Source organism: Apostichopus japonicus, chromosome 1, assembly GCF_037975245.1.
Source record: "Apostichopus japonicus isolate 1M-3 chromosome 1, ASM3797524v1, whole genome shotgun sequence".
Lineage (NCBI taxonomy): Eukaryota > Metazoa > Echinodermata > Holothuroidea > Aspidochirotida > Stichopodidae > Apostichopus > Apostichopus japonicus.
Window position 1 is genome coordinate 20,445,334 of NC_092561.1, and position 13,786 is coordinate 20,459,119.

The window sequence follows — 13,786 nt, forward strand, 5'->3', positions numbered from 1 at the left end:
TCGACGTAACACCTCTGGCAAGACAAATGCTTTCTTACAAGATGTTCAACATTTGGTCATATGAACTCTAATGACTATGTAGAAGGGTACTATAATGCATCTTGCCCGGTCCAAATAGTTCTTGACCAACTAAAATGACCACTACTTCATCAGTTCTTAAATTAATGTACCAGGACCTGAAAAAAATCACTTTAGGCCCTAATCAAGACTAGCACGCCTTGGACCACCTAACCAATGGGTCATATGAATTCTTAACACATTGTAGAAGGATACTATAATGCGTCTTGCCTTGTCCAAAGAGTGCTTGACCAATTAAAATGACCACTAAATTAACAGTTATTTAAATGAATGTAACAGGAACTGAAATAAAAACATTTGGGCCCTAATCAAAACCAGCACGCCTTGGACCACCCAACCAATGGGTCATAGGAACTCTGAAGACATTGTAGAAGGGTACCATAATGCGTCATGCTCGGTCCAAAGAGTGCTTGACCAATTTAAATTACCCCTAAATCATTACTTCTCTAATGAGTGTAACGGGACCACGAAAAAGCTTTGGGCCCTTATCCATGCAGCACGCCTTGGATCACGAAACCGATGGTTAACATGAACTCTAAAGGCATTGTAGAAGAGTACCATCATGCTGCCTGCCCGGTCCAAAGAGTGCTAGCAAGCTTGAACAATTTAAATGACCACTAAACCATTACTTCTTTAATGAGTGTAACTCGACAACAAAAAAGATTTGGACCCTAATCCATGCAGCAATCCGACTTGGATCACCAAACCGATGGTTAACATGAACTCTAAGAACATTGTAGAAGAGTACCATAATGCGCCGTTCCCGGTCCAAAGAGTGCTTGACCAATTTAAATGACCATTAAATCATTACTTCTTCAATGAGTGTAATTAACGGGACCACGAAAAAGCTTTGGGCCCTAATCCATGCAGCACGCCTTAGACCACCTAAAAAATGGGTCATATGAACTCTAATGACAATGTAGAAGGGTACTATCATGCGTCTTGCCCGGTCCAAAGAGTGCTTGACCAATTAAACTGACCACTAAATCATCACTTCGTTAATGAATGTAAATGGACCTGCAAAAATCTTTAGGCCCAAGTCAAGACAAGCAGCACGCCTTGGACCACCTAACCAATGGGTCATAGGAAGTCCCAGGACACTTTAGAAGGGTACCATAATGCTTCTTGCCCGATCCAAAGAGTGCTTGACCAATTAAACTGACCACTAAATTATCAATTCTTTAATGAATGTAAATGGACCTGCAAAAATCTTTAGGCCCCAGTCAAGACCAGCAGCACGCCTTGGACCACCCAACCAATGGGTCATATGAATTCTAAAGACATTGCTGAAGGGTACCATAATGCGTCTTGCCTGGTCCAAAGAGTGCTTAACCAATTAAACTGACCAATAAATCATCACTTCATAAATGAATGTAACGGGCCTAACAAAAAAACCCAAAAAAAAACAAAAACCGTAAGGCCATAATTAAAAGCAGCACGCCTCGGACCACCCAACCATTAGGTCATATGAATTCTAAGGACATAATTGAAGAGTCCCATAGTCAGTCTTATACGGTCCAAAGAGTATTTGACCAATTCAAATGACTAATGCACAATCATTATCCAACAGATTTATCAAAACGAGAGCCTAAGTGATATTGTTCAATGCTTGGACGTTATTGCATGTGCCATTAATGCATGGTAGGCCTAGGGGATGGTTTATTAATTTGATTGTTTGTCCGGCTGTAAGCTTCAGTTGAGCTTTTATGACAGTGCCTGCTACATGCCTGCTACAGCGTTGCTACAGCGTTGCTACAGCAATGCTACAGCCCTGGAAAGATGCTGTCGCTTTATACAAATGTGTTCAAATAACTGCCACAGTACAAATTTCCCCTTTGATTAGGCTAAAATTTCGTAAGTGATTTGCGCAAGTTAAAGTGTTAAATAGGCTGACATATCAATGAATTCGGAAGTCATTAGAGGTAACTTTCTAAAATTGTAAAAACATTCCTAAGAATTTGGCCATATAGACATGCGGCCATTAATTGGAATGCACTTAAAACGAGTTATCTTTTTTTTTCATTCCTTGAGGGTCCAAAGTGCAATTTGAAATGCTACCGGTTGACTCTAAACGTACAATACATAACATACGAGATAGGGGTGAGTCACACGCCCCTTACGAAATCATTGATCCGTCACTGGCTAACCTGTGTATAAAATAGGGATCAACGCTGTAATGATGTCACTGTTCCTCTTTCTCTTCCTAGTGTCTTGGCGTTTTACTTTTACTTCCTCCTTTTCTCTTTTTCTTCTTTTTCATTTCCCTTCCTTCCTCTCCTAATCCTCTCCCTCTTCCTCCTCCTCCTCCTCCTCCTCCTCCTCCTCCTCCTCCTCCTCCTCCTCCTCCTCCTCCTCCTCCTCCTCCTCCTCCTCCTCCTCCTCCTCCTCCTCCTCCTCCTCTTTTTTCCTCTCTTTTACTTCTCTTTTTTTCTCTCCTCTTTTTCTTAAACGGGGGGGGGGGGGGGCGCCCCAACGCCCACTGGATACGCGCCTGGTTAGGTTTATTAACTTGTTACTTCACATAGTGAAGAATAAAGAACGTCACTAGGAACCAATTTACATGCTTGTTTTCATTCTCGATAAAGTTCCTTGGTATAGTTGGCAAATGTCCCTAGTATTAAATATCATTCATCCAATACTGAACTATTTTTGAATGCATTAATAGCTATAAGTTTTTAGCTTTGTCTGTTCACGTCGTAAATTCAGCAAATAAAAGATCTTGTTGTACCTTTGTGTACTAATCATCGTAAATTTAAGATTAAGGAATCTTTAACCGGAAATAAAAGTCATGCAGTCGTTCGAGATACGAACTAGGTATCGATTTGAGAGCATTAGATCACCTCATAGAAAAAAATATATAAATAAATAAACATAGGATTGTCCTCGGACTAAACGCGAAGGTTAATGAATTTCATAAGTCTAATTGCAACCATTCGCCCCCTAGAACTGAATAAAAAGCTGCGTTCAAAGCTTCCATCATTTATAAGTTCTGTATATGAATCCCGGATGAGAATCACGCATGTAACCAATATAAACCATACAACGTTTAATTATAATATATCATTTCTATATGCTATTAATAATTATGTTTCCCTACAGGGAAATCATCGTCATCGTCGTCGTCGTCATCGTCGTCGTCATCGTCATCGTCATCGTCATCGTCATCGTCATCGTCATCGTCATCGTCATCGTCATCGTCATCGTCATCATCATCATCATCATCATCATCATCATCATCATCATCATCATCATCATCATCATCATCATCATCATCATCATCATCATCATCATCATCATCATCATCATCATCATCATTATCATCATCATCAAGGATAATAAGTATAATATAGTATATATAAGTATAGGCTAATGTAGCCTACTACCTCATAGTTACGTTGCGAAAATTTTTAGTTTTTGACAATGACTACTTTAACTGTTACAAATACAAAGCGCTCCACACTTTGATGAAGCCCACGAAAGCGTCCTTTTTTCTATATCAAAGAAAAATAACATTCTCAACAGAATAAAGAATTGTCTCCAGTTTTCTATTCTTGGAATCACATTAATGTTAAATTATTAATATTGCATTCTCTGTAAGACGAAGACGACAACGTTCTTAAGTCCTTTGCCCGGAGAAGATGATCAGCTTTTCATTTATTTACTTATGCTTGTTGAAATATACGTTATTGATATACCCCGGTTAGTTTGCCAATCCATTCGAAATTTTAACTGCAGCAAAGACACCTTGCACTTATATTCTATCAAAATATAAACGTATTTTCATTACCGATGAACACTAACAGAGCATAACAAATCATAGCATTGTTTGTTTACATTTGAGGATAAGAGAAATAAGTATCCTATACACTCTAGATGCTTATCAAATATACAAGAAAACGCACGTGTTGTCTTAAATGTAGACTACTATAGCTTAAAGAGATATTGTATTTATATCACAGTCTTGACACGATACGTCCTAGAAAGAGCTTAATTGTCGGTGGTAAAGAAACAATTACTATATTATCTCCATATTGTTATCGCGTATAGTCTGTGAGCAGTTTTCACATATGGACACATAATTGATCGGATTTTTTCTCGTTCGTTGCGGGTATACACGTACTGCAGTGGCCAATTATAGAAATCAAACAACCTTATTGGAGCTATGGTCAGTAAGCAGGTCGCAGCTTATTCATTGAAATATGAAATCATAATAACAAAATCATCGTTTTTGCCTTCATTGTTACCATTTTACCTTACACTGCCAAATTTATAGTCTAGTCACTTCCCCTACCTACTACAATGGAAATCGGTTTAGAAATGACCTAATCGGAAATCGGAGTTTGACGTGAAGCACAATTATACCCATAAATCACTTTTTGTACTCAGTTATGATCTACTTATAGAACAAACTAACACTTAGAAAGGGGACGGTAAAGGGGAATTCCTCTGCAGCAAAAATATATTAACATGACGGACGGTAAACAAGACACAAGAATTCCTTCATTTCGCAGTCTACAGTCACCTTCAAAATATACGTAGCTGACATTTACTTGTAACGTAACCAGTAGGGCCGGAAGTGGTAGCTGCCTTTATAGTACATGTTATGACTAACATTTGAGGACTGCTGGTGGGTTTTCGGTTTTGGATTCAACCAAGCAATTATAGTTACGATGTTAATGTTTAACTGTAGCGTTACGACAGTGTAGAATACAGCAGGAAACGATAATCTTAAATATAGAAACGTCAATTGCAATACAAAAACACACACATACAGAACACCTCGCATTTCTGATAAGCTTACTCTTGAAATGTCATTTTTCAAATACTTCCTTATGACATCATCTTGCGGATATCCTATAGTCGTTAAGAACGGTACACTTTCATATGTAGGCATATCAATGCAATCAATGTTATGTTGTCACACATCAGGTTTAAATCGTTCAATCGTACAGTTACCTCAACAAGGAGAGCTTACCAGTTATCGATTGTGTGGATTATTTTACTATATTTTCTTCTGTACAAAGTGTTGCAGTGTAATACATACGTTACATGTCTTTATTATTGATCAAGGATAACAACGTTGGAACTTTAAAGATCAAATTGAATTAGTTACTGACAGGTGAGGTGTTGCTTTGTATCATAACATAACGACAACCTTTCCTGGTAGGTTTCGCTGTTAAAATAGGTTCAGTGTTTACCGCAGTTCCCCTGTTTATGTGTTACCTTTCTTTACTATTAGTCAATCTTAGAATAACAGGATTACTTCTTTGATCTAGTAATTGGTGGAACATACATCAATTATGTATATTTTTGGTGTTCTCCTGTGGTTTTCTTTGAACATTCTCCGTTGTGTAATGTGCTTGGGCCCGTGTGTGTATTCTCCTTATGGGACTAAAGAAACAACAGTAGCCATCGGTCAAAATGCCAATTTCAAATGTGAGGGAAAGATAGGTTGTCCGAGTTACGTTTGGCGAATCTATTCACAAAATAGAGGAGCCATTTCCGTTTCGGAAGGTGCTACTAACACCATGTATAGAGCATATCACGAGACCACACCCAGTGGATCAAATGTTCTCCGTGTTAATAGTATTAATGAGAACTCACCAACATTTTATCAATGCTTGTGTACCCCCCGAACCACAGAGGCAACCGCATTTGCATGTCAACATCTGACAGTAATAACTTTCTGCCAAGTTCAAGTCCTTGTTGAAAGCAGTTTAGAGGTAAGATTTTACTACTACTACTACTACTACTACTACTACTACTACTACTACTACTACTACTACTACTACAACTACCACAACTACCACTACTACCACTACGACTACTACTACTACTACTACAAATACTACTACTACTTCTACTACTACTACGACTACTACTACTACAACTACTACTACTACTACTTTAGAACAAGCTATTTTGTGCGTAATTTTTCCCTTTGGGGTATCATCATACACAATTAGTGATAGGAAAAGATGTTATTTCTTGTTATTAAAGTAGTACGGATCGATTCCGTACATGCAGTGCCTTACGTAAGGCATATCACTTGAAGTTCTTCTTCATTATTTATAGTGTAATTGTACATACACTTAAATTTAATTTGTTTAAGAATACAATGGTAATCATTGATTTCCATATGTGGAGTAGACATATTCAATCTGATATATGATTATTTCTTCGATAGACAATATATTATTATTTTTATTATTATTATTATTATTATTATTATTATTATTATTTCATTTGAAGACGTTCAACGCAAGTATTGATGGTCCTACGGAATTATCCTTATTCAGTGTTACTGAGGGTGAGCATGTAGCAGTAACATGTCCAGAGACGAGTACATTCAAAACAAACTGTTCTAATATCGGTAGGTGAAAATACCAATTTAAAGGTTCCAACATGTAAATATTGTACTTGTATAATTGCCAATGGTACAGTTAAACAGAGAACACAATCACATGATGGTGATTAAATCAGATTATAACATAATACCAAACATCCAAGTAGTATTGATATCTGAAAGTTATAGATGCAGTAGAACTTGCTGCATCTTGGTGGTAGCAAATCCTTCCAATGCAGGAAAGATGCTACTCCTGGAAACGTAATACGTTGCGGGGTATCATGAATATATCACCAGTAACGTGGACATTATTGATCAATCTCACAGGGTTCATTTGACTAATTTATATATATATATCAAATATTAATGGTTTCGAGAAGTTATGTATTTCCTTCAGTAGTGTATAACTAGCTGAATCGAATCAGGCACATGATATCATCTCTGGTGGAGAGACGAGAGGTCGCAAATGATGTTTGAGTATTATATGGAAATGAAAATTACCGTAATTATTTGAGACATTATGTTATTTGTAAACGTATGATTACACAATTTACAAACTCGGTTGATAACGTCAAAGAAACACTTAACGTCATTAACTATAACTAATCCAAATCCCAGAAAATGTATGTCTAAAAGAATGTGCATATTTACAAATAGCAGTTACTTATCAAATCTTGAGAATGATGTGACGATACAAAAAACAGAGTTTAGTTAACGAACCACGACACCCGTCTTGATAGCTATTATTTTCATTCGATATAAAAGAAGCTAAATTAATTCATTGTTACTTTAAATCATCCTATCTCATAACGGGCAACACACAGATCTAACTGTCATTGTTGTTTCATTGCTTTTCATTGAAAAAATTACGTTCCATCTTAAGTTTGAGGCGACATTTAAAACTAAATGTTGCATTACGGTAATTGTTAAGGCTATGTCATCAGTTCATTTTCCATTTAAAAAAGAAATCTTGGGCTACCTTATAGTTTATGTGTAGTTATAATAGCAGTGATTACTGTGTCACGCACGTAACAAACACGGAAGGAAATGTGAATCTGAGGATTCTATCAATGACTTTCATTTCACAAGTTTCGTATTTTTTCGCCGGATATTTAGTCGATATACAAGGGTAGACAGTATCATTAAACACTGCATGATGTTCCGTTCATAAGTGTTTATAGTCACTATACTGTAAATAGCTATTGTTCAGTTAGGCATTTAATATTGTTATAGACATGTAATACACTTACTCTGTTCAATGTTAGTGGTCTTTATATAAGACTATGTAATCTTCTTTTCTACCATTAAACCTGCAGTATGTATTTGTTATTACTATGACTATAGCTATAACTGTTGTGTCACAGATGCGTCGACGTTGCCCAGTAGTATTGAGATACAAACTAAGCTTAACAAATAATCTTAATCAAGATGATACAATTCGGTGAATTTCCTGTCCTGGTTCGAATCCGGTTTCCAGGCATACTTTCTTCTTCTTTTTTTTTTTTTTTTTTTTGGGGGGGGGGGGGCTCTTTCACTTTCCCAGCCTTTTAATAATTCAGTTGTTATTCATTTTCTTTTTCTAATTTTGCTCTGTCTGAGAAAAACCGCTCTGTGAGAACACCATGGCTTTCCTGTTTCGATAGATAATAATGTACGATATCTTTGTCTATTCAAGGTTCATCGAATTTTACAGTATCAAGATCCCAACAGTATTGCTTGATCGAATGTCTTTACCGTGATATATGCACTGCAGGGGTTATCGTAAACGTTTTGCACCGTGATGATACGACCACAATAGCACCAACGGATTACAGTGCATCAGTGACTGCAGTCAAGAATAACAGCACATTATCAGTGACGTATCGAGATACATCTACCGATTCGAAGGCAGTGAAAACTGGCGGTAGTTATCTTTCATTCTTGCTTGGTCTCTTATTTGCAGCTTTAACTGTTTTAATTATTGTTGTCGTTGTATGCGTCTACATTGGTTATTACAAAAGTAATCGAAAAACAAAATCAATACCCAGGGATAATTCGATGAATCCCGCATCAATAGAGACAGCGATTCCAACGTATGCATCCGTTGACAAGGTACATCATGTAGATTTGACACCAGAAAATAACATTTTCGAGCTGGATGAACCAGCAGTTTGTGTAGCAAAAGAAGGTTATACCGAACACAGTGTAGTGAGTTCTACGTCCCCAGGTCGTGAATCGGAAACTCTCACAAAGGTGACAAATGCAGATCCTGAAACCTGTGCAACCGCAAATGACTTAAAATCAATATTATCTGCAACAAATGGTTCTTCGACAGAGAAAGAGGAAGGCGATACCGAAAAAGAAGACTCAAAATTTGCTAATATTCCTGTCTACGCAGAAGTAAATAAGCCAACCGCAAGGGACGAAGATGTGTCTGTCTTGTATGCATCTGTAAACAAAACACGTTAAATGTTGTTTGCATCTATACGGTGGAGTTAGTCTTAGTGATAAACACGTTAAATGTTGTTTGCATCTATACGGTGGAGTTAGTTTCATTGATAAACACGTTAAATGTTGTTTGCATCTATACGGTGGAGTTAGTCTTAGTGATAAACACGTTAAATGTTGTTTGCATCTATACGGTGGAGTTAGTTTCATTGATAAACACGTTAAATGTTGTTTGCATCTATACGGTGGAGTTAGTTTCATTGATAAACACGTTAAATGTTGTGTGCATCTATACGGTGGAGTTAGTTTCATTGATAAGCACGTTAAATGTTGTTTGCATCTAAACGGTGGAGTTAGTTTCATTGATAAGCACGTTAAATGTTGTTTGCATCTAAACGGTGGAGTTAGTTTCATTGAAGTGATAAGCACGTTAAATGTTGTTTACATCTATACGGTGGAGTTAGTTTCATTGAAGTGATAAGCACGTTAAATGTTGTTTACATCTATACGGTGGAGTAAGTTTCATTGATAAACACGTTAAATGTTGTTTGCATCTAAACGGTGGAGTTAGTTTCATTGAAGTGATAAGCACGTTAAATGTTGTTTACATCTATACGGTGGAGTTAGTTTCATTGAAGTGATAAGCACGTTAAATGTTGTTTACATCTATACGGTGGAGTTAGTTTCATTGATAAACACGTTAAATGCTGTTTGCATCTATACGGTGGAGTTAGTTTCATTGATAAACACGTTATATGTTGTTTGCATCTAAACGGTGGAGCTAGTTTCATAATTGATAAACACGTTAAATGTTGTTTACATCTATACGGTGGAGTTAGTTTCATTGAAGTGATAAGCACGTTAAATGTTGTTTACATATATACGGTGGAGTTAGTTTCATTGAAGTGATAAGCACGTTAAATGTTGTTTACATCTATACGGTGGAGTAAGTTTCCTTGCTTAGCACGTTAAATGTTGTTTGTATCTATATGATGGAGTTAGTTTTATTGATAAACACGTTAAATGTTGTTTCATCTTTACGGTGGAGTTAGTCTTAATGATAAACACGTTAAATGTTGTTTGCATCTATACGGTGGAGTTAGCTTCATTGAAGTGATAAGCACGTTAAATGTTGTTTACATCTATACGGTGGAGGTAGTTTCATTGAAGTGATAAGCACGTTAAATGTTGTTTACATCTATACGGTGGAGTTAGTTTCCTTGCTAAGCACGTTAAATGTCGTTTGTATCTATATGGTGGAGTTAGTTTTATTGATAATCACGTTAAATGTTGTTTGCATCTATACGGTGGAGTTAGTCTTAGTGATAAACACGTTAAATGTTGTTTGCATCTATGCGGTGGAGTTAGTTTCATTGATAAACACGTTAAATGTTGTGTGCATCTATACGGTGGAGTTAGTTTCATTGATAAACACGTTAAATGTTGTGTGCATCTATACGGTGGAGTTAGTTTCATTGATAAACACGTTAAATGTTGTTTGCATCTATACGGTGGAGTTAGTTTCATTGATAAACACGTTAAATGTTGTTTGTATCTAAACGGTGGAGTTAGTTTCATTGATAAGCTAGTTAAATGTTTGCATCTATATGGTGGAGTTAGATTCATCGATAAACACGTTAAATGTTGTTTGCATCTATACGGTGGAGTTAGTCTTAATGAGAGACACGCTGTTATCTTTGAAATAATATTGCGCTTTCATAGAAGACGTAACCACGGCAACTGGAAAAACTTAAATTTATGATAAATGACTGTTGCTTATGCGTGTTGTGGCGCTTCCTTTACATATCCAACTGAGAAGTTTGAGGATCTGCTCTTCTTTGGAATAAAATCCATAATGGTACAAACAGTTCTGTGTTTACTGGAATCACGGACAATTTAGAAATAATATTATATGTTACACCTGATAGGTCTGTAGGTATGCTCCTTTGTCGCTTGAGAGCTGTAACTTCTGGTTTGAATTAGGTAAGCTATAGTTTCCATGATACTTTGGATTAATTGATTATACACTCACCCCCTCAACCCTTGCACGCTACTTTGAGAAAATATGGTTGAGTGAGGAATAACATTATTAACCGAAAAGGATGAATGTTTTAATACGGTGATGAATACAAACTCGATATCGCAGTTAAATCCATTCTGAGATACTTACTTCATTCATTTTAAATATAACCGAGGAGCTCTAGAACTTGTTTATTTGTATTATAATGTATTCACTGAGAGGGATTGACGACGTTTTCGTAACATGCAGAGGTTAATCATTCCCGAATTCAATTCCTTTTGTACATAGAATAGTGCTGCAAATGCATTTTTAGTTTTTTTCCCTTATTGGTAAAACTAGAGATTTTCAGTTTTTGTAAGATACATGCAGAGAGTTATGAGCGTTTGGTTTGCGACTGCACTGTTACATAGAACTAAGAGGACGCGTTTCAAGACAACATTTTTATTTAAAAAAAAAACAAGATATTATAATATTTAGTTGTTGAAAAGGCTGATGTCATCCATATATAACTTTTTTTAAGTTTACTTTTCAAAAACTATATATCTTCCTCACTATAAACGAACATAAGAAGCTGTTTATTGATGATTTCTCAAATGTATGTTCGCCATTAGTTTTGAAAGGTACAAATTATTGCATACAAAAGAATAGGGTTAATTTTTTTTGCAGCTACAAAATGCTCTCTGTCTTGAGTTATCCCATCAGTTTATTTTATGCCTCTAGTTGTTGTTTTCAATTTGATTTTTCATGTTATTTGGGTATTTTTGCTTGCATCTCAGTCTATGTCCATATGACTGATATTGTTACTGTCATGTACCAAACAACCGTAGCTGCATAGAAAAAATGAGGGGGGAAAGGAGGCAGACTTTCTTATCACTTTGAATCGTTTTGTTGAATATAGTGTATACTATTGGGAATTTGTTTCATAGCAAACTTGAAAGAACATGAAAGTATCAGAATTTGGCTCCTTCTTGAAGATAAATATTGTATAATTAGAGGGATCTAAACAACCAGGTAACAACTTCAGCTCGGTCACTCGAATTATCTGTTACCATTTACAACAAAATAAGTGAGAATCAAGCAGTTTAAACCTGTAGATACAATGAAATAAGACGATTAGTCATATCATATGGCAACATGGGAAGTTAAACTTTGCTTTGGCAGCTATTTAAAAGTGTTTCTATTATTATTTTGAATTCCAAACTAACGAACTTCTTAGTTCTTTTAGAAATAAATAATAGAATTTGATCACATTTGTGTCGTCACGTGGCTTAGCTTTCTTTTTCCTTATTTCATCTGACTCGTTGCTATATAAACAAAGTTTATACATAAAGAAGTTTAAATAGAAATCAAGGTAACAAATACCTTCACCTCTTTGTTGTCATTCTACTTGAACATATAAGCATACGAGACTGGATTTCATTCCGACAGTGTAATTATCTGTAGAAGGATGCTGACACATATACATGGAATGTGTAAAAGTAAGTTGGCCTGACGTTTCGATCCTAGCAGGATCTTCTCCAGAGGCTAAATGACAAGAGCTCTCTAGTGGATAAGCAGTTTGCTAACAGTTTTGTTTTACTTACATATACATAGAGAAAGAGATTACAGCCGGATCCGATGAATAGATTGCTAGTATACTTAGTGAATTTTCGATCCCACCAATTTTGGTTCGTCTAATAATTTATCCACCTTTGTCCTATATGACGACGAATGAAGGGGTTTTGTTCCTCTCTAAAATATCGTTAAAGCGATCTTTATCCGAGGCTGTAAAGTTATTGTCAAGCGTTAAATACGGTCCAATACCAGCCCACGTAGTTTCAAACTGTTTCGCTGTTGTTAACATAATATAGTTAGGTGACGATTTGCGGAGGGGGCGGTAGCAAAGGTGATTGTTGTATTCCCAAAATAGGATAAGGAAACATAACCCATGCTATACTTGTACCAAATGTGGAAGGCTAGGACTGTTCGATAATTTCACCCCTTCTGGTCCCTGCCTATCAAGTTTGTGTGTGACGGACTATGAGAATGAAAACGGCTTTATTTATCGTGTCCGCTTGTAGTGATATATATATGATGACATACTTTTAAAGTTGTTTTATCATCTTAACTGTTATTTCTCGGATTGGATGGTCATTCAGTGTAGTACACAAGTGATTCCAGAGAGTTATCAAGTTGTATAGTACTTATCTTAATGAACTTCTAACAGGCTGACATGATAGTTTACTAGAAATTAATAATTTCAAAAGATGAAAACTATAACAGGCAGTACGAATTTTACATCTGGAAAATGCCTTTATTGTCATGGTTTCAAGACGCTTTATTCAAGACCGGTCCTTCGCATTTATGCATTATGGAAAGAGAAAAGTGAATATAAAAATGATTAATTGCATGAATTCTCTTTGTAATCAACGTAAAATCACAACAAAGTTTGTTATTATTTAACACCAAGACTGACAACATTCGTTTGTATTATCAATTTCTCCTTAAAGGAAAGTATAAAAATTTCGTAATTTGCTCTTTAGAAAAATTACTTGTCTGAATGTATTTATGTTAACTTTACCCAAGTTGACGTAGTTTCTCACAAGCATTTGTGACTACATGATTTCTTTGTAATGAAATATGGACGACTGTTGAAAATGACGGTTTAATTTTCTAAATGTCATAATAAATATTAATATTATTGTCGTCTTGGTTGTTTCCATCAATAGGTAGGTTGTCTCTGTGACGAAGTTTGCGTGTTGTTTCGTTTCCATGTTTGAAGTGTGAGCCGCAATCGACTTGGTAGATGGAATGTGTATAATCACTTCTAAAATCCAACGTAAAGTTTCGTCGTAATTCTCGGACGATGATTGACTAGGATTATTCCCAAAGGTTGTTTGTGTCTCATATCCCAAGGTAAGGGTATCACATGAAGC

At 36.0% G+C, this 13,786-nt stretch overlaps 1 protein-coding gene across 4 annotated transcripts; it reads left to right on the forward strand.

Annotated features, from left to right (window-relative positions):
- The first annotated feature begins 4,999 nt into the window (after positions 1 to 4,999).
- On the forward strand, positions 5,000 to 12,878 carry LOC139970985 (uncharacterized). 4 transcript variants are annotated; one of them, XR_011794280.1, is made up of 4 exons: positions 5,000 to 5,197; positions 5,722 to 5,801; positions 6,331 to 6,451; positions 8,100 to 12,878. XR_011794280.1 is itself a non-coding variant. In XM_071977113.1 (4 exons), exons 1-3 carry the CDS (start codon positions 5,379 to 5,381, stop codon positions 8,870 to 8,872), a joined length of 1,317 nt encoding a protein of 438 aa, XP_071833214.1. In that variant the 5' UTR covers positions 5,210 to 5,378; the 3' UTR covers positions 8,873 to 8,889; positions 9,624 to 12,875. The 4 variants fall into 4 exon arrangements, 2 of the variants coding, with proteins under 2 accessions (XP_071833214.1, XP_071833206.1); XM_071977113.1 differs by lacking the exon at positions 5,000 to 5,197 and having other exon boundaries at positions 5,210 to 5,801; positions 8,100 to 8,889; positions 9,624 to 12,875; XR_011794276.1 differs by lacking the exon at positions 5,000 to 5,197 and having other exon boundaries at positions 5,211 to 5,801; positions 8,100 to 10,006; positions 10,063 to 12,878.
- The last annotated feature ends 908 nt before the right edge of the window (positions 12,879 to 13,786 follow it).